This window comes from Centruroides sculpturatus, unplaced genomic scaffold, assembly GCF_000671375.1.
Source record: "Centruroides sculpturatus isolate CEXI.00-Female unplaced genomic scaffold, Cexi_2.0 scaffold190, whole genome shotgun sequence".
In the NCBI taxonomy this organism is placed as follows: domain Eukaryota; kingdom Metazoa; phylum Arthropoda; class Arachnida; order Scorpiones; family Buthidae; genus Centruroides; species Centruroides sculpturatus.
In genome coordinates, this window is record NW_019384543.1 from 6,306 (window position 1) to 29,424 (window position 23,119).

The window sequence follows — 23,119 nt, forward strand, 5'->3', positions numbered from 1 at the left end:
ATATCAAAAACGGTATCCTCCCACCCAATAGTGAGCAATGGATAGAGAACATCAAAAAGCACAGCATAGAAATCTATACTTGCATCGCGCCTACGATAGTGCTATCGTCCGGACAGTCCGGGAATCGGCTCGCCGGGTGAAGTAGTAACTTTTTCATCCGAGGAGTTCCTCCGAAACCTGTTGACCCTTTTTTTTTTTGCTTGCACGATTCATTCGCGATTATATACACCAATAATATCCAATAGAATTATTTTAAACAGGTTGCTGCACTACCACCGAATTTTTCATTGCTTGTTCTGTGACAAAACTGAATTTTGGTCTTTTAAATTGAAATACCTAAATAAGGAAGGCTGAAATTTTCCTCCACCCCGGGCGGCTAGCACCCACGGTACGCCACTGTTTTTATTAAAGTGTCGAAAGAACGGACTCATCCCCAAGTGCATCTCTTTTAAATACAAAGCATTTCCAATAGAAGTTCAAACTCTATTACCTCAAATGGAATGAAGTCTCCTAGCAAGACTTATTAAGAATAAACGCAGAATGATATCAGAAGAAGAAGATAAGATGTACCTGGCCCACCTCTTCTTCGACAAGTTGGTACAGAATAGACGGATCACACAGTGTGATCCATCTATTCTGTACCAACAACTGGACAAAATAAGATATATTGCTAACAAAAATGCACAAGAAGTCAGGAAGAAATTGAATAGTAAATATTATTGGTTACAGAAAACGTCCTGCCACAAATGAAGTAAAATCATTGAAATTCCATATTATAATTTTGCAAATGCAAATGTACCAGCAAATATTCATCAAATAATATCACAAGGTCCGAAACATATACCTACTCTAATGTTTGATTATCCACAACTCATTCCTCCCATCATTGCCGCTATAAAGAATACTTGCAGTCCAGAATTGCAACCTAAATTGGAGCTTTCTGCAATAACCAACATGGCATCAAAACGAAGTTCGAAATCCAGCAAATCAAATGCACAAACTGCTTGGATAGTTAAATCGTATCTTACAAGCAATCATTTAAATCTGTTGGTAGCAGATAAAGCTAAAAGATTTGTGTTATGCAAAAACCAGGATTTCCTATCAAGATCCAATGAATTCCTTCAACAGTCTGAATCAATTATACTAAAAGAGGATCCAACACCAACTATACTAAAGAAGGCATAAGATTATTGCACTCACAGGGGATCTAAGCATACTTTTCTGCCAACTAAAAGTCAAAAATGACAAGTAAACAATGACGTTACAGATATTATCAAATCCTGCTTTTGGTTTTCATAAATTGTAGTTTATCAATTACCAGGTTATCAATTTTACCAAAAATTAGTTTTGTTGCCAGCACTAATTATGATGATTTAGTAAAAAATGTTTTCTACATCAAAAGCAAAAAGTATATAAATATAAAAAGTACTAGAAATGAAAACATATACTACAGTTAAAATACCAAGATTTCTTAGAGTAATTATCCAAACCTGAAATTTTCAAATAAAAATTGGGATTCCAAGATTATAGTATCCAGAAAAGAATCTCAAATTGAGGAACTCTCTTTAATTTATCCTTTATCTGTTATCCTATTGTTGAAACAAAGAACTTTAACCTTTTTGTAACGTTTAAAAAATTAGAGAGCAGAGGATGCTATGTTTGTCCTGTGAACATGAGTTCTGATTAAAAACCTCTGTGGAAATCTATTAATGTTCTCTCTCTTACTATGTTTTATAATTTTGCTGTTTCTAAAACCTGAGAAACTAAAATTAAAACATGAAAAAAGTCTGTAATTCTATGTTACTTTTAATTTTGTTTTCATATTTTCCAAAATGAAAATATTGAATTTAATCATTTTTAAAAACTATTCTTTTCAACAAATAATTTAAAGATGGTCTTGAATGTCTTTTTGTTTTCCATAAACTTTTAGATATTTTACATTTTAATTTAAAAAGTCAAAAAGATGTCTAAATTATTATTTCTTTAATTTGAGAAATATCTAACATTTCATTACAATTTGAGAGCAAAATAGAATTAAACAGAATTTCTTTTTAATTTAATATAGACTATTAATTTAATTTATTAAATAAATAAAACTTCTTTTCATCAATAACCAATTTATTTTTTTTGTTCTAAATTTTTATGGTTAAAAATGTGATGAATGTAAATTTTAGTGTTTAATTTGTAATTTATTATTAATTAAATTAAAATGCTTAAAACTCACCTGCCGCAATAATTTTTCAATTGCAGACATAACCATTAGGCCACGCCATACAATAGCAGATTTTTCATCAACAAGAAGCCCCATTGACATACTGCAAAAGATATTTAATAAAATACTAAATTTTTTTACTTTGAAATATTTAGTTACTGCATAGTTATATTATTCTAATTTTCATTATCATTTTTAAAACTCTTAAGACTTAAGAGCTTCACTAAAATGTGCTGTATTTAAAAATAAAAATATATATATATTTGATATTTCTGTAGTAAATTTTCATCATCTTATTTTTCTTAAGTAAACTAAGATTACAACAAAGATACATAAAATATACATTTAATATAAAGTTTTCTTATATTACAAACCACATACTTAAAAAGTTAATATTAATCAATTTTCTACTTTCCAGTTAGTTTATATTTATTATGATATACATTTTTTTACTAAAAAAAAATATGTGCATAAAATAATTTTATTAATAAGTTCATTTGTAGTTAAAGATTGAATATTTAGCTATAAACATGATGGATTTAGTCCATATTTAATTATATTAAATATTAAACAGACCAATCTAAAGTACAAGGGAGTCAATTAAGTAAGTTAAAAATGAGAGTTAGCAATGCATACTTTTAGATTAGATGCCCAAGGCCATCACTGCAAGATTGCAAATTATCCAGGTGTCACATGATGCAAGATTGTCAATATGCACAAAAGTGAAATGCAACAGCAACTATTGTAAGATGGCAGTGCCTCTTAAAGTGTATACCATTATTGAGCAGTGCACTGTTGTGTGATTTTTCCAGGCCAAAGAGATGGAGGCAAAGGATATCTACTAACAACTGCAATCTTTGTATGGTGAACATTGCTCATCATGACAAGATATCCACAATTGGATATAGTAGTTCTCTGAAGAGTGGACAAATACTTAAGATGAAAACTGAGTCAGTCAGCCAATGGAGATTAACATGAAGACAAATGTGCAGCAAGTTGATGATTTGATCTGTGTAGACAAGAGTACAAATTGATGCTGCAGCTATTACTATTTCTTGTTCACACAGCTTAGCCTGCAGCATTATTCATGACAGGTTAGGTTATTGCAAAGTCTGCTCATGATGAGTGCTGCAGCAGCTGAAACCACAGGACAAAAGCCAAAGAATGGGCCTGGCATTGCAGCATCTCATGCATTACCATGAAGACAATGACATTCTGGATTGTCACAGATGAGTGCTGTATGTGTCAGTATGAGCCCTGTATCAAAGCAAGCATCAATGCAGTGGAAGCATTCTGCATCACCAGTGAGCAAAAAGTTTATAGTGATGCCAATGGTTGGGAAGATGATGTTGACAGTCTTCTGGGATTGCCAAGGCATACTGCTTACTGCATTCCAGCTTCATGGAAAGACTAACAGCCGAATCCTACATCAACATTATGAAAAAACTTTGTGCTGCTATTCAATGAAAGTTATCAAAACTCTTCATAAAAGTCATGTTGCTGTTGCATGACAATGTGCATCCTCATACTGCCGTTATGACTACAGAGACTCTGAGAGAATTAAAATGGTAAGTCCTGGAGCATCCACCTTGTAGCCTAATTTTGATCCTAGTAATTTCCATTTATTTGGCCCCCAAACATCTTTCAGGCAAATGCTTTCCCAATGATGATACCATACATAAAGAAGAAAGTTACTACTTGGCTCTCAGGATCTTGTAAAAAAATGGGACAAGTGATTAAATATGGATAGGGATTATGTTGAGAAATAAAGGTTATTTTTCATACTAATGACTAATTTATTTTCATTTCTATCTCATTTGTAATTTAATTAATGATTCTCCCTCATAATTAATGAAAAGTGTTACTGTATTATAAATTTTGGAAAATAAATTTCAAGACAACTAAATTGAAAACAAACATTAAGACAAATTAGTTAATAATATCTGGTTTAGATCTAATATTATTTTAATATAGTTGATATATTTTTGGCTTTACTATATGAGCACTAAAAGACTTTCATCATGCCACTGCAAGTTCAGCCAGGCCTACAGTGGCAGTCTGGCTCAGTGAAGAATGGGACCATCTATTTGGGTCAGACCACCTATAAAAAACTCCTAGTGATGCTTGCTTGGATTAAATCCCAAGTCTCCCAAAGGAGTAATTTAAAATCAAAATGCTTCATTAGTGATTTCAGTTAAGAAAAGTTACTTAGGGTGATATCACATTTAAATTTCTTAAAAAACCTATTGTACAAATGTCAAAATGTTTGTATAATGCCATTATACAGAATGATCATATATAAACAAGGCTCTCTATAGAAAGAATTATTACACAAATCTCAGCCAAATTTGATATACACACTATCCCAAGTATGTATCAACTATGGGAAAAAATTATATTTCAAAATTCAGCCTCTAGGGAGAAATTTGGCACTTCTGTCTTCTTAACTGTTAAATTTTACAATAGAAGCTACAATATTCTATTTTTATTATTAAACCCAACTCTACCTGAGTGTTCATTAAATAAGATAATGTAAGAGCATTCAAGATGACAATATTCAATGTCCTTCTTATCTGAACAATATATGAGAGATCCAAAACCCCCTCTCACTTGCTTATGTTTATGTCTTTACTTTTTTGTGATCTTCAAAAACAGAGTTGTAAAAGATAATGTATTTGTCAAACTCAAAGTGGGAGAGATAATGTCCTGGTGAGAGATTAAGCTGGGAAAGTGATCAATGAAAAAGTTGAGATTCATAAAACAGAAAATTTACAGTTTAACGCCTTAAGTTCCCAGCAATTTTTGACATTAATGTAATTAAACATAAAAAATACTTAAAACTGAAAAAAAAGAAAGAAATGCATTAATTTTGAAGAAAAAGCTTCAAACTTTATTTTCCTTGTCTCGCCTTTCTGCGAAATTTGACACCGATGAGTCATTGTTTACACAGCTGGAGTCGGATTTCCCGGGACATTCTCATAGACGTCTCGAAAGGACAAGGGTTTAAAGTAGGGTGAGTTCTATCTGGCCGTATATTTTTAAATATTTTAAAAAAATTCAAATTTTAATTGCGATTTCCGACCCCCCTGACTTAATTAAACGTGTATATAATAAAATCTATTAATTAAAAAAATTAAAAAACTATTGGAGGTGGTTTTTGACATCAGAAAGCAGCTTTAAATAACTTTACCGAAAAAATCTGTGCGCTACAACTTAGGAACCATGAAATAAATTTGATAAAAAACTCCCATTAAAAAACAATTAAGCCTTAATCAAGCCTTATCAAAGGCTCATTGATTTAAAATCGCGATAAAATTTTTTTGCGCGGGTAAACATTTTTGAAAAAATTTGGAGACTTAAAAAACATTCCAAAAATTCAAAAAAAAACAAAAATTTTTTGGGGGGCTGAAAGGACCAAGTTATAGAAAAGAAAGATGAGGAAAGCATTTTATGCAACAATTAGGCAAAAGGTCCAGATAGCCTGACTTTCAAGCAATTAAACCCTCCCTTCCCTGATTAAGGGCCATCCTGGACCAGTATAACTAATACTAGATCTTCAGGGTCCCCCCAAGCTGGGGTTCATGTTATGTTATGTTTTGTTCGTTCTAAACTGTCATGTACATTTGTATTCACTAAGTCGCGAGTTGTCTACTATGGTCTTTGTTTAATCCGCAGTCTGTTGTACTCTACAAATTGGAGCAGTTTCATTGTTTTTCTTCAGGCATGTACCTACATTTTGTATTACATTTATTTGGGTTCCAATAAACGGAGCAGGGTGCTGGCTGCTCACAAATCTCTTCTTCACACTTTCCTATCATACTTACCCCATCTTCCCCTTCCCCCCTCTCTTATCCTCTTCTCACTTCTCTTCTAAGGCTAAGCCTCTGGTACGGCCTTCTTAACTTTTACAGATAGAGATTAAGGGCCATCATCTAAGGGAGTTTGCTCTTTCCTTAATTATGAGCTATTACCTAAGGCAATGATTCTCAACCAGGGGTACATGTACCTTTAGGGGTACAAGCGTAAATCAAAGGGGTACCTCTAACTTTCATTATAAAATGGTATATGTTAATCAATTTGCTGTAAATTATTAACACAAGAAACAAGAAACAACAAAAACTTGCTTTATAATATCCCAGTGTGAACACCGATTTCCCTTTTAACAGTCTAAACCAGGGGTCGGCAACCTTTTGAGTCAGAAGAGCCAAAATTACAATTTACAAAATTTCAGTCTTTAAAGAGCCACAAAATTTTTTCTTGCCAACAATAAATAGTACTCGCATAAATAAAGTTTTTTGATAAAAAAACTAATCTATTTATTCATAAGAAAAAATATCTATTTATTCATATATAAGTAGTGTTTTTTACAACAAATTAGATAATAGAAACATCCGACAACGGCGTCATTCAAGAGCTTCCGACGGACTGACAACAGTGACGATGCGTGTCACGGGGGAGGGATGCGGTGAAAAGCGAATACAAGTGGCTGAGATAGAATCAGGGCCTAATCCTCGTTAATTGATTCAGAACGATTTTTAAATGTTTTTTTTTTTTGATAAAATAAATATTTGCGTATGGAACTAAAGAGCCGCAGCTTCACATCCAAAGAGCCGCATGTGGCTCGCGAGCCGCAGGTTGCCGACCCCTGGTCTAAACAATTTGTTTATCCACTTGATTTGCCTGTCTATTTGTGCTGTTAGTGCTGAGTGATCCTGTAGTCTAGTAAAATTACAGTTTAACCAAGCATTAATTTTAGAATAGAAAAAAAAGTTTCTTTTTTCTATTCTATAATTATTGCTCGATAAGATTGGGGCATTTCATGTTTTTACTGGACTACTGATATTAGGAATAACAAGACCTGGATTGTACCCCCACCATGGAATGCATGCATGCGCACATCACTTGATATTTAGCAAATTTAGACATTATGTTTGTTACAAAAATTGAAATATTCATGTATTGTTCCGCACATTATAAATTCGCAGCCATTACTTTTGAGGTCAGTACACAATTATAATCTCTATTTAACAATGTGGAAACCAAATTTTGAAAAAATTGCCGAAGATTTATCGCAACAAATATTCCATTAAATTTTGTTAGAAATTATTGTAGAATAATTTAAATTTTCTTTATCGTTAATTATAATTATTCATTTTTAGGAAATGTAATTTATGCATGTATTGAAATGACTTCTGTGATTTCATATAATATACTTATCAAATAATAATAAATAAATGTATGTACAGTACCTGATTAAATTTATTATTATTTACATAAAATAAGTAATTCACCTTTAGTTATAGTTAGTTAGTGTTTTTTATGGTACTCAGTTATAAGGGCTGTATACATCTAATGCAGTAATTATAAAATTTACATACAAAAATATAAGGGGTACTTGAGAAACAACTAATGGGCTAATGAGGTACAGTACATCAACAAAAAAGGTTGAAAACCACTGACCTAAGGGATTTGAAAGTGAACACCTGGGGTAATAGCCTGCAATAAAGTAATAGCCCCAACATGGGAGTGAGGGAGATGACCATCTCCTCTGACGCAAAGTTGAACCCTAGCAACAGAGTGTGAGCCAATGAGTGTAAAAGGAAGAGTCAGATCTTGACCAATCCAAGTCATGGATTTTGTATAAAGGAGACTGACCCTCAAGGACAAGTGCGAGTCGCTGCCATTGTGAAGTGTGTCACTGTGGTGAGTCACTGACATTACAGGTCATGTGTCATCGCTGTGTGTCATTGATCAGATTGAAGATCACAAAAAAGGAAAGACATAAACATAAGCAAGTGAGAGGGGGTTTTGGATCTCATGTTTTTGTTCAGATGAGAAGGACATTGAATATTGTCATCTTGAATGCTCTTACATTATCTTATTTAATGAACACAGCCATCTTGCACAAGTGTCGAATTCCATACTTTTTAGAGAGATCCACCATCTCCTCGGGGTGATTCAAAACTTTCACATACCTTCACCACCTCTGTCGAGTTGATTTAGCTCCTACACAAGAGATCAACAATCTTCATTTCGACTAGATTACCCTCAACAAGAGAACAATCATCTCCTCTTCAATCTGATCAACCATCAAGGGATCTGACAGCCATCCAAATTCACACATCCTACCCCTAGGACCAGAATATCATCATCTCATTTTGTCAGCAAGAGTAATAGGATCAATGATTTAGGATCTATATCCTCGCCTCGTCTCCTACCAGGACTCAGACCCATTTCAAGCATTGGCTTTGATTAATTGTAAGAATTTTTCCTTGAAAATAAATGTGATTATAATTGTACATTTGTATATTTTGTGTGCATCTCTGTCTCTACCACCACTAACCCCTTACATCTCCATCCTTTCACATCATCCTGACAGAAGTGTGAGAGTGGCAAGTAATCCTACTTTGGAACCTATCATAAGAGTGTTTTACCAACAAAAGCATCAAGTAACAGCTCACAAAAAGCTGAAACTATAAAATATTCTAATATAAACTAGAAGTTTTCCCATCAAGCCATGATAAAATATTTTTTTTATGACAAAGTAGAGATTGTAGAATTGAAAAGAGCTTCAAGTTGAGCTTTACGTTGTGATACTGTTTCTGTAGCCCTTGACAAAGTCATTCTTACTCAATGTTGCTCAAGTTGGACTTCACAGCCTTCAGGAGTCCCGGTTATTTTTATTCTTTTAGATCTAGAATTTACCCAACCAATTTTACTCTTACACTTCCCCTGGGCATTTTTTTCTTTCTTTTTGGACAAAATAGTGATTCTTTTTAATTCCACTTTGATAAAATAAACATGAATAGTGTGTATGTTAATTAGATGAACAATAACACTTTCTAAATAATAGGCTCGTTAGATCATTACTTCTGATTGGATAATAGAATGTTATGGGTCACTATGAAAAGATTTTTTTTTAAATTTCATACAGAAGTGACACAATGCGACTATCATGTTTTAAAGTTTAAATTTAATGAAGTAAGGTTAAAATACACCATTTGCCAAAATATTTTAAAATGCAACTTAAGGGTCCTTAAATTCCTTGGTCAATCATGAACTAAATGAGATCATTGATGTTACTACAATGTAAGTGCAATCATCAATCCAAAATCAATAAAACATTTATTCTATAGCTAATATTTCTGGAAAATAAATAGCCTATACTTTCTGTCAGAACATAAAATGATTATAACCAAAATTCACATAAGGAATTCACACACACACACACACACACACACACACACACACACACACACAGAGAGAGAGAGAGAGAGAGAGAAACAGAGACAGAGACAGACAGACAGACACAGACAACAGCTTTTATAATTGTAATGTTCTCATACAATGACACAGCAAAACATATCAGAAGTAAGTGATATTTCACTGTTGTTCTAATATGCTAAGCCAAGAATACAGAAATGATAAACTTTTTTAATTCATATAGCAAAATCATGAGGAGTAATATCAAATAACATAATTTGGAATATTTTTAAATTCATATATAATTAATTAGCCAAATTACAAATCAAGTGTCATTCAATTAGTTTTTATGTACTTCACATAAATTTAAAAATAAAAAAAAAATCTTTTTTTAACAACATACATACCATTTAATTCCATAATTAGTCAAAGGTATCATCAAATTTTCTGTAAAATCAAAAAAGTAATATTTTAACATATTTAAATATTTCATTTCATTGACTGTCTTTACCATCATTAATAATGATTTACTTTAATGATGTTAAAAATATCATAATGGTTATTTATTTACTTCAAAAATAGCCAAAAACATTAGTGAATAAAAGTTTTTTGGTGCTGCTTATAAAATTTACTCATTGAGTTTATTATTGAGTTCATTACTTATTAATCTGTAACTAATTATAATTTTTTTGTTTTACTTTTTTGTCCAAGTCCAAAACTCTGAAAAAAGCTGAATTCATCTTTATATTGTATCTAAATATAAATATCAGATAATAAATTACAGAATAATTATACAAACACAAAATATAATGAAACTAAATTTATGGTCATTTATGGGATCAGGAAATATTAATCTTATACAATTCATTGTCAATTTAAGAAATATTTATTTTTATAATTTTTTGGACAATTCTATTCCTTCTCATATATTCATTGATATTATACAGCAGGTGTTGACAACCTTTCTGTAGTAAAAGTCCATATAATACAGATTTGGTGCAAAATTTACTGAAACACTAAAAACAGGAGATTTTATACAAATTATACATAAAATTTGACAACATATAATAATATAATACAAGCAACAAATTTATACAATATTTATTCTTTTAAAAATTGTAGATTAAAAAGACTGAAATTTTAGTATCAGAATTATTGATAGAGTCATTTGTATATGTGGGAGATGTGTGTATGTTATATATATATACTGTACACATCCTTCTCTACAGGTCACATTAAAAAATGAACAAGTTTTTATTCTAAAACTGTAAAACTGTCAGCATTACAACAAAAACTAAAATTATATGTTTCATTTTTTTATTTTGTCTTTTTTTTAACAATGTAAATACTCATGGAATGCTGAAAGTGCTTTTTTATGTCTATTTTATTGTAATTTGAGTCAAAAACACAAAAATAAACATATTAAATTTAAGAAACTCACCCTAAATTATCTCAACTTACATGGATTAACATCCACTTTATGTGAAATTTGAGAGGAAGGTGTTATTTTTAAGGTTGGGTGGATGGTCAATGTAGCCCACACTAACTATTACTATTACTACTACTATTACTACTACTACTACTATTACTACTACTACTACTACTACTACTACTACTACTACTACTGTCAATAAGTTGCTAATTGTTTTACTATCTTGTAAATGAAAACACTCTTCCTGATTTTAAGTCAGTCAAATTACAATATTATATTTTACTGGAAAGAATGTTTTTTTTTTAACATTTGTTTAACAACTAGTTTTGTTACATCTGATTAATTTTAGTTTCTAGCATAGTTTAACTGGCATGCCAATAACCCCAGGATTTCCAGCATGCTGCTCATTCCACAAAAATAGGGTATTTATTTAATGAGATATTTGAAGTTTTTCAGTGTTTAGAGAATCTTAGCTATTTTGACTTAATTAATAAAACTTGTTAACTATTATTTGCAGTTCATACACATTGTTAAGTTTACTAACTTTTAAAGGAGACATGACTACTGTAAATAATCAATTTTTAAGTTTCTCATTTGTAGCATTGTGGTTTCTGTTCAATGGACACATGGACTAATTATAACTTACTTATGACATAACTATATTTAAAGATCTTGATAGTATGTAGATAATAAAAAAATTCTTACATTAAAAATCTTTTTAATGTAATTTCTGAAAAAATATTATATTATGATATTAAATAATATGATATAAAATACATTGTTTTTACAAAATAACTCTTTTAATTGTTATATTTATAAATAATTTATATTTTAAATAATATGCCAATTTAGAACATTGTTCCAACAGAATCAAATGAATCATTTCTTAAATTCAGTAAAACAGATTAAAAATAATTTTTACTTACGCTTATTAATCTCAGGTTTTTCTTTTAAATTCATCATTTTTGGTATTGAAGGTCCGTATACATCTGCATCTAACAAACCAACAGATTTTTCCTAAAAATTTAAAATATTCAAAAAATAATATTTACTTTTCAATCTAGATTAAAAACAGAAGTTGATAATTTATGACATAATATAAATGAAGCAGATAATATGAATGCAACTTTTAAAAATCATCCAATTAGTTTGTCTTTCTCAGCAAATGAAAACATTGTACACTTAATCCAATCAAATTGCAAATCAGTTTAGAAAAATTTATCACCAAGTAAATGATCAAAAAAACAAATTTTTAATTTTCTCTGCTATAATATCCATAAAAAATACATTATAATTAAGTGGTCACCTACTCAATATGATTAATTTGTGTATATATTAAAGGCAAAATGTTCTGTCACTACTGCACACAAATAACATAATTTAAAAATTAATTTGATATATTACTTTGAAAATTTCAAAACAACTTTTAAATGGCTTTTAAAAAAATTGTTTTAATTTTCAGCTGATTTGATTTCATTTTTAATTTTAGTTTCAATTTTGATGTCAAAACCAGAGTTCTAATTNAAAAATAAAGCAATAATAAAAAAATCAATTTATTATAATTAAATTTCATTTTTTTTAGTAATTTCATTTTTTTTAGTAATTTCATTAATTTTTGTTTTATAAATTTGCCTGCTTTTTAAACATTTTTTTTATTTTAAATTTTAATTATATGCAAGTTAACATTAATTAAACTATCGGGCCACCTAGTAGCTACCTATTTGCTATATATGCTGCAAATTAGTAACCATTAATTATATTTGCATATTGTACAACTAACAATAAAAGAACTTATTCTTCTTCAGATATTTGGTTAGTATGTTAGTTTTTTACTTAATATATAATTTGCTATTTGCATTATATCATAAGGTAATTTAGTCAACTTAATAATATTTTGTTAAATATTGTATGGGAAAAATTGTTAGTAAGAGAGAATTTTAAAAAACTGTTAGCAAATACAAATGCAGATGAGCAAAAACAATTATAAATAATAAGCATGTACTGTAGATAAATATGCAATGATGTTAGAAATCTGATGTCATATTCACTGCTTAAGAGACAGAAAACAGAGAGCCAATGTGTAACTCCCAAACAACATTAGTGTAATAAGTATGTGATTGGTTTGAGAAAAGTTGTGCTTATAAGATAGCTTTATCTTAAAAATTAAGCAGCATTTTTTTGTCAAATAAAAGTTGTTAAACTGTTTTGCTTTGTATATTTAAAATAATAATTAATTTTGTTAGAACTAAGTAATTTTTTTCTACATTTACTATTTTATCACTTAACACATTAGTGTTTAATCAACTTAGTTGCAATACTTAGGAAATTTCTGTTAAGTATTTCAAATTTTATAAATGTTAAATTTTTCATTGTTAATAAGTTTCATTTTGACAAATTTTGAAACTTTAACTATCTAAAATTAGATATAAGGTATAAGGTTGAGAATTGCAACCTTATAGCTTTCTATACAGTTGTAGTAGTATGTGTAAACTGTATGCCATTTATTACATTTATTATTTCTTTATACAATTTAACATTACATTTATGCACAAGATCATACCATTTCATGGGTGTTTCAACTGCTCCAGTTATTGGATCAAGTGCTAGATTTGGAAAAAGATGAAGGATGTGTTGTTGTATCGTTCTAGATAAGCAAAATTACATTTATGATTTGGCACAGCAAATAGTATGCAGCAATAGAGAGATTTGTTTACAAAAATGCAGACAAAAATTTACAATAAAAAAAAAAACAGATCGCAACATATTCTTAACAATTTCTGTAAATTGGAGAATTAAGTGACTACAGTTAGTAATGCCACCAAAGCATGTTTCATCTTTCTCCTATGGAGAGTTTGTATGATAAGATGCTACTATGCCTCTTCAGTACTAGCAATATTTGAGATGTATATTCCATTTCTTGATACTTGGGATACCTTTCAAAATGTCTACATGTAATTCTAACATTCGTATTTAAATATAATTTCAGACATCCTTGCAGATTGTTTTTTAAAAATGTATTAAACTTTTACAAGGTAAATATAAAAGTTTTCTTTATAAACATTAGCTGAAAAATGTTGCATTGATAAATACATACATGAAATTTGGGTATTAAAAACTGAGATGTTCTACCAAAAATGTTAAGCAGGAAAAGCCTATATACAGAATTTATAATAAGTCACATTGAAGAAAACAAATCATATCTCAATTGGAATACACAGCTATTATAACAGAAATATATAAAAAATATTAAAACTTTAACTCAGATATAAGTCTAAACTACAAAATTAAATTTGATAAGTTTCATTAAAAATTTACCTTTTCGTTTGCTTTAAAAGCAAGTGCCAGATTAACTGAAAACAATACAAATATATTATTAATTAAAGTTGTGAAACATAAATAATTATTATTTATTTTTAAGTACGTAAATAAATAAAATTTATATTGTAAATCAATAATTCTAAAAATAGAGCAACATATCCTACAAATGTACTCTAGAACAGTGTTTCTTAACAGGGGGGCCGTGGCCCCTTTGGGGTCCATAAGTAGTTTTCCAGAGGCTGCCAAATTATGCAAAATTTCCTTCAGAATATAATAAAAAGAAAATTAATGTATAACCAAATATCGTATTGAAAAGTGAAATAAGAAAGATAAAGTTTTCTTCCTACATACAACTTTGTTAACATAGAAGAAATAAATGCAAATATGCTACTTACATTGCAGTATTTACTTCTTTTATTCCAAAGTAATTCTAAGAAACTATTAATGCTTGGAATTTTAAAAATAAAGCAATAATAAAAAAATCAATTTATTATAGATAATTTAACAAATATAAATTATTATTAAAAAAAATGGGGATCACAAAAAATTATGAAATATTTGGTGGGCCACAAGTATAAAATGGTTAATTAAGAACCACTGCTCTAGAATACAGATAATTATTGGTATTTGTGCTTTTATTTTCATAATTGAAAAGATGTGACCTAAATGTGTCACAACTATTTGTGACACATTTATGCATTCACAAAATGCTTTTAAAATATTTTCATTACCATATTGTTTTTGTAAAAACATACTTTCTGTTATCTTCAATGTTTATTTTTTTGATATAACCAAGCAAAGTACAGCAACTAATGTACACAAATAACATAATTAAAAAATTCATTTGATATATTAGTTTGAAAATTTCAAAACAACTTTTAAATGGTTTTTAACCAAACTGAAGTCACCACATTGCAATAATAATGCCTTTTGCAAAACCATGCATGATAAAGTTTATGTCACAATTATGTAAACAGAGTATTACAGTAAATATGTATTTCCATACAACAATAATAATAATAATAATAATAATCCAATAATATAAAAGATGCAAAGCAGGTAAGGAGCTTGAGGAATGTAGACAGATATTGACAACATACTGTATCAGTTGTAGAACCCATAAATGAGGAACTAAACATGATGATTACAGAAAATTTGTACAACAGCAGAAGGAAATGGTAAACAGGAAAAAGCACTAAAGCTACCAATGACAACTTATAAGATTTCAAAAATATACAACAATATTGATAGCTTGTGCAAGAAGCTACAAGATGATAGTGGAGGAGTTACAACAGTTTGCAAAAATTGAGTTAATAATTTGGCATTTTAAATGTTTTCTTAAATATTTGGTTTTATGGTTTATCTTTCCTCCATTAATAACTATAATAATAATTAGGTTTGACTTCATGATGTACTATGTGTAATTTTTGATGTCTATGGATATGTTCCTGTTCAAATGAAAAAAAATTCATTGTAAAAACTAATGTATAGAGAGAGAATTTTAAAATATTTCTAATTTGTGAATTTTTAAGATTTTTTTAAGAATTATTATATAGGTGCCACTATGCAACTGATGAGGGACTTGAAATAAATTTTGAGAGTGGCATCATAGTGAAAGAGTATTTCAGTGAAACGATTACTGTGGTTTCTATTTGTTTTGTAAGAAAATTTCACTTTAGTATAGTATGTTTTATATATTTAAAAATTTTAATTATAAAATGATATTTATAATTCATTCTGATTTTTTATGAGCATTTCTGAAACAATTCCAAATAAAATAATCTAGAAAGAAAAATATTTAATACTGCAGTCATATAAATAAAGAATACAAACTAATTATAAAAAATATTTTATATCCTATTTAACTATTAAACCATATTTAAGATATAACATAAAAGTTTAAAAACCATGTTTTCAATATTTTGTATTCTGTCAACTTATATAAAAATCTCTTATCATTATAAAGACAAGAACTTTTCTTATCTTAATCCTTCAGTATTGAAAAAATTACTTTAATTATATAAATCATAAAATAATAATTAAATATAATAATAAACTTATCTTTGTCATATATTTTAATCTATATCTCATTTCAAATAAAAAATTTTCAGTAAATTTTATAAGCTCAAAACTTCTTGAGAAAACATCTGATAATCTTATCTTGCTAAGATCTTTCATTTAAAACAAATTATATTTTATTCAGTCTTTTATATTGTGCTTGTATTTCCAAGTTTATCACATGTGCCAGCTAATTGTGAAATTACAAATCACATTTGCATATATTTCATAAAATAAAATTTAAAAACTTTCTGGAATATTCATAAATGAGAAATAAACATGAGAAATAAACATATATTAAACTGTATTTTTTTCTAAGTACATTAAACAACCCAAAGCCCATATTTCACATTAAAGAGGAACCATTAGATTCACTTTCTGAATTGAATATTGCACATTGGTATTAAATATTTAAACTTATAATAAACTGACAGATTCACTTTGTTTACAAATGAAATCTGAGTTGAATATTTCACAAACTTAATAAAAAAATCTTATTTCATAAATAATCATATATAATCATACTTTAGAATTAAAAAATTAAAGCTGAAGAATTAATTATCAAACCTGCAGTAGTAGATTTTCCAACACCACCTTTTCCAGAAGCAACAAGAACAACATGTTCAACACCAGCAATGGGAAATTTTTTTGGCAAACCTTTTCCTTTTCTATCTTGAATTGATTTATCCTTGGTAAATAAAAAATATTACACAAGAATTAAAATAAAACAAAGTTTATTCTTAAAGAATTAAATATTTAAAGACATGTTTAAACACAGTTATAATTACTATATTTTTGTGCATATAACCCATAAATTATCTGTGTTTAAAAGACATCTTGAATGGAATATGGATTATGCAATGGAACAGGTAATATACTGATTTTAAATTGCAATTATAAACTCATACCTATGGAGTTGATGACTGCTCCCATAAGCCCAGAGTAAATGGTTAGGCAAGTTATGTAAGACTATTTTCATTCTAGCAATTTCCTGCAGATAAAGGCTATTGCAAGTTACATGCTGCCATGGTTTATACATATGAAATATTATTTAAGATCATTCCATATTTTATGCATTTTAACTGTTGCCTTCAAGTCCATAATGAATTACAAAATAATTTAATGGAACTGTTGAGGTTTTTGAAACAATCTCTCAACATTAAATAACTAACATCTTCAATCCCATCTGTGTGGCCCTCTAGAAAACATGTTTGTAACCTAGGGAGAGAATATCATTATGAGAATTTAATTTCCACTGCAGAGATGATGCTAGCAATAATTGTGTTAATGGTGGAGTGACTATATTGATTTCAAACCACATTGGCAGAGATGGCAGAGAAATATTTTGTCATAACAGTAAAGGGTAGTTTGAAATAGAAAAGTAGTGGTTGTCTTGTGCATGTACTGTACCTCAAGATTATTGTTTTCTTTCTGTATATATATTTGTATGCATAATTATGTTCTTTCTATATCAAAATTAAATAAACATTTGTCATGCGTTTTCGTCAACAAACTCATTTCAAGTTCTTTGAAAACATAACTTTATTCTCCCTGAATTTGAATGGAATATTGGTCTGACTTGCTTTCCAGTGACTATGAGCCAAGCAACACATCCTCCATGATAGAAAATGGAAAAAATTAACTGAAGACAATATTCATCTTTAGCTGTCATCATGACAGAAATGGTTAATATCCCAGATATTGACAATGCAGTTGAAGTCAAACAGATCACATTATCAAGGCAGCTAAATGTTCAATCAGAAGAACATCTGTAAGGTATGAAAAATATCCAAAATCATGGTTGAACCAACAGTGTGAGGCAGTTATAAAAACAAAAAGATTCGACAGGATTGATAGAATCTGGACCAATAGTGGACAAACAGCCAAACTACTTACACGCTACGGAGAGTTTAGGCGGGTAAGTTGAGTTTACTATCGTCCGTATAGTATATAGGCCTAAATTAGGTGCTGTAAGTCTAATACAGTATGTAATTTTATACATTTCTTGTGAAAAAAACATTTCTTATTTAACAGCTATAAAAATTATTTCTATTAATGATGTCTCCAAAGTTCAATGAATTTTTCACAGAAAAATAACTTATCAGAAAACGCACCAAGAATCAGAAAAATAACTTATCAGAAAAGCTTAAGCAATGGTGTTGTCGAACAATGCACACTCGGTAAGCAACCCTACAATTTTTTGTTTATAGCATAGTTTATACGGATTATTCCCAAAAAATTATACATGTGTTGGAAATGTTAAGTCAAATTAGTCTAGAATCAATTAATTTTATGGCAAGTTATGTAAGACTATTATCATTCTAGCAATTTCCTGCAGATAAAGGCTATTGCAAGTTACATGCTGCCATGGTTTATACATACGAAATATTATTTAAGATCATTCCATATTTTATGCATTTTAACTGTTGCCTTCAAGTCCATAATGAATTACAAAATAATTTTTGTAAACCTTTCAAACAGCCATAGTCCGTACACTGCATACATGCCAGGCTGTGATTGGCTCATGTATTTAAGGATTCCTACAAGAGATTCTTATAAAGTGGAATGTATCTACCGCGTTATAGGGGGGTCGACTGTATACATTTGCTGTTGGTGTTATGGAATACTCAGTGAACTGCACAGCTTTGAAATGTAAATCCAGGAATGGGCAACCTGTGGCCTGCATTAGTATTTTGTGCAGCCGATGTCACAGAAAATATTACAAAACAATATAACCCTGTATAAAATACTGACTTCAAGCCATCTGTAATCATATCATACTAAATACCAAGAGCTAGCTTTGTATACAGTATATAGTCGGCACAATAGAGTTGGCCCTTGGGATGGTCCATTTTTAAGGGGTGCTAGAATTGTTTATGAATGCACATATACTTGTGAACTGTCCACATGCACTTGAATCCTTTTCAAGACTAAATGAAACCCAACGTATATGTGCATTTGTAACCAATTCTATCACCCCTTAAAGATGCAAAACTGAACCAACCTAAGGGCCAACTCTATCCGTACTTTTCTAAATTCAACATTTATATCACCAGTGAGTTCTCAGTTGAACGATCTGTTGTCACGTTTTGTAGAAAAAAGAAACGTTTGCATTGAAAGGGCACTTTTTATGATGGCTGACTTAATCAAGGAGAAGGCGACGATTGTGGCTGTTTTGCTAAATAACTGAAGTAACTCACTTAAACATTATCCAAATAAAACTTTTATTCAAATGAACCCTTATCTATCATTTTCTTCTATACTGGGTCTTTCTTCAATAATTTGGATTTCTTGAATATTTATATCATTAGGAAGATGTAAAGAAAACCAAACATTGGTCTTAATCAAATTTTGGACAAATTCATGGAGGTAGTTTGTCTCTGAAAAAAGCTTAATATTTCAAACTTATCCAGCATATTGTTCAATCACAAATTTCACCACAAGCAGACCATTCATTAATCTGTCTGCTATTACAGCATCCACAGCAAGAGTGAATCAATACTTTCTATAAGCAAAATTTACTTGTTTCATGAAAGCTGCCATGTTAGTTTGTTGAATACTCAACGGTGTTTCAGATTGTTGAGACCATTGTGCTCAATGGTGGACCAACACTGGCATCACAGGCTTCAACGGACAACTCAATGGTCTATTTAAAAATGTTTTATCACTGTCAAGCCAATCTTTGAATATAGAAACATACCCTATATCTTGTAATTTAACTTAACTTCAATTGACACTTCATACAGAACTGTAAAGTTTTACAAATGCTTTCTATCATTGCATTTAATTTTTTGATTTGTTTGCAAATCATATACTATTAATCTACTGTGAATTATCTGAATTATAGAAAAAGATATGTTAAATATTTCAAATTTTACTGAAAAAGAATTTTTAATGTGGAATTTCAAATTTTAAATATCGAAGTGAGAATTTGTTTAATAATAAATGTTACTATTAATTTCCAAAATTGAAATTTGAAATGTTTGAACTAGAAAATTATTATTTTAAGAACACTTCAGGCTTTGACGATAATAAATACAAAAACCACATATGAGAACATTTCAACTTCACATTACTTTCAATGCTGGACTGACCTTGAAGTTCATATGTGGCTTTGTACAAAAGTTTGATATAATGGACAGCTGATGTCTGTTCAGCCAAAAGTATACAAAAATTATAAGAAAATTCATTCATTTTAACAAACTTCTGCTACTACAGACTATTTTTCAGGTCCTGCAGACCATCGTTATTACGGACTTTTTAGTCATTGTTTAATTTAGTCCAATCATTGTTTTATTTATATTGTCATAGTCATAGTTTTATTTACTTTATTTGAAAAAAATATATGCAATAATAATATAAAGTTCATTTTAATCATTTTTTTTTTGGTGAAGATTTTTCACATTACATTCAGTTTTGGTTTTGTTTCCCGATCAACTTGTTTACCATTGTCATCCGTCTGCCTGTCTGTCCTTCCTTAAATTCTAGAATAGAGCTAGATAAATGTAAGTCAAGACCAGACATGGTCTTTCAATAGCGAGGTTGAGGCCGAAGTTTTAAATGTGAAAACATGTACATCGAACATTCAGCACCGCTTTCTGTTTGGATAGTCAGTGGAATCATGCTTGACATTCCAAACACCATTGTCAAACTTCTAGGCTTACGGGAAAGCGGCACTGAATGTCCGACGTACATGTTTTTGCGTTTAAAACTTCGGCCTCAACCTCACTATTATAATGAACCAATATCTTCAGTCCAGTAGTGGTCCATTACATCAAGCTTTTACTATATTTATTAGTGATGTATTTTATTCATTTTATTTTATCCTCAATTTTTAGATGTCAACAAAAAAGAAAAGAAAAATTGAAGATGGAAATTAAATTTATAATGAATCATGGAAATATAATTACTTTTTCATTCATTATGAAAAAACTTTTAATTTGTTTAGAAAGCATTGGAGTTTTTAAGGAATATAACATTAAAAGGCATTACACCACTAAACATTCCAATAAATATGACCAGTTTACTAGAGACTTAAATGCTGATAAAAGCTGTAACCTCTCAGCAAGTATTCTATGAAGACAAGTAATGAATCTGAATCTGTTACAAAAGCCAGTTATGAAATTTGTAATCTGTTAGCAAAAAATCTTCATTGTTATTCTGATTATACAAAAAAATGAACTTTCACTATTAAAACTGAATGGAATTACAACTGATGGCATCCAGTCTTTCAGAGGAGAGCGATGCAGCTTAATTGGTATTCTCTTGAATAAATTAGCACAAAATGAAAATTCAAGTGATTTATTTATTTGCTGTTGTGTTTTGCACATGAATTTGTGCGCTAAGAAAATTAATATTGAACATGTTATGGATATTGTAGTATTTACAGTGAACTTTCTGAGGGGTCGTGCATTGAACCATCGTCAGTTTAAAGAATTTTTATCTGATATTGATGCTGAATATAATGACGTTTATTTTACTGATATCAGATGGTTAAGCAAATCTTCAGTTTTACAAAGATTTTACAATCTCTTACCAGAAATAAAATTATTTTTGGAAATGAAAGGAAAACCTGTTAAAGAACTTTCAGACTGCAAATGAATAACACATCTTGCATTTTTTGTCGATATTACAATGCATTTGTCAGAATTAAATATAAAAATGCAAGAAAAAAATCTAATCCTATCTGAATTTATAACATTTATAAAAGCATTCATATCCAAGCTCAAATTATGGAGCACACAACCGCATAACAAAAAACCAGTAACAATTAATTATGTTCTGGAAGAATCAACCCAAAGAGAGACTCAAACCTACAACTCCTGCTATTGTGCATGTGCATATGCATTGCCAGTTACACTACCCAGACCTACATCCAATCTTCACTTGCAGAATTATTTAGATATAACTATATGGGTCACTCATGGTACCAACTGGAGACAACTTTAGCACCCACAGACCTCCTTGGCTCTCAGACAGCTATCAATTTCATCCAGCATTGCCCATTGTTTACATAAAGTCTATTGTAGCCCAATCTACTGGATTATTGGACTATAATAAAGCTAATTTAATATTTAGATATAAAGTAATTTGATTAGAGCAGGGGTGTCCAACCTTTTTGTTCTTCTGGGCCACATTGGAAGAAGTCATGGAGTTTTGGGCCACAAGTATATATAATATATTTGTGACCCAATCCTTAAATATACAAGTATGTTTAAGGATTAACATGTCTAGATTATAGTAATAAGTATTAAAACTTTATCACGAACAAGGATATTTTAAAAAATTACTTCTACAGGCCCTTTCAATTTTTACTTAGAAATAAATAAATTCATTTATTATAAAGGAAACAAACAAAAAATAATTTGAAAAACACAAATATTTGTTTTATTTGGGTCTCTAATTAATAGAAAACGACAAAACACCATTTTAAATTGCATTTTTATTCGACTAATATATTTATAAATAATATGTAGCCCTGAAAGTAGCCAATGCGCGAAATGATAATTTTTACGCCAAACTGAAAAAAGGGTAGCCAAATCTTTCAATGATCTTTCAATGCTGGAAAGAATACTAAATAATGCTGGAGTTGGAACTCAAAGGATTATAGACCCAAAGTTGAGAAAAGGAGAGAAAGGCCAAAAGATAAAAAGTAGTGAGAAAGGTTAAATAGACCTTCTGTTATGCAAATATTGACCCTTAATTTTCCAACTTTCCTCACTACTTTTTATCTTTTGGCCTTTCTCTCCTTTTCTCAAATTTGGGTCTCTAATCCTTTGAGTCACAACTTCAGCTTTATTTAGTATTCCTTCGTCATTCACACATCTCCAAGTATTTGAAAATATTTCCTTTTCACTCAAAAATAAAATATGTATAAAAGTTTACAGCTTTGTGAA

General features: G+C 29.6%; 1 protein-coding gene across 2 annotated transcripts in view; it reads right to left on the reverse strand.

The window, feature by feature from the left end:
* LOC111623421 (iron-sulfur protein NUBPL-like) overlaps positions 1 to 23,119 on the reverse strand; it is a 41,921-nt gene that overhangs the window by 5,601 nt on the left and 13,201 nt on the right. For both annotated transcript variants that reach the window (XM_023365990.1, XM_023365991.1), the window contains exons 2-6: positions 16,791 to 16,911; positions 14,163 to 14,197; positions 11,774 to 11,864; positions 9,823 to 9,862; positions 2,225 to 2,315 (exon numbers count right to left, since the gene is read on the reverse strand). In XM_023365990.1, the coding sequence (XP_023221758.1) occupies positions 2,225 to 2,315; positions 9,823 to 9,862; positions 11,774 to 11,864; positions 14,163 to 14,197; positions 16,791 to 16,911 (378 nt within the window). The remainder of the gene's footprint in view (positions 1 to 2,224; positions 2,316 to 9,822; positions 9,863 to 11,773; positions 11,865 to 14,162; positions 14,198 to 16,790; positions 16,912 to 23,119) is intronic.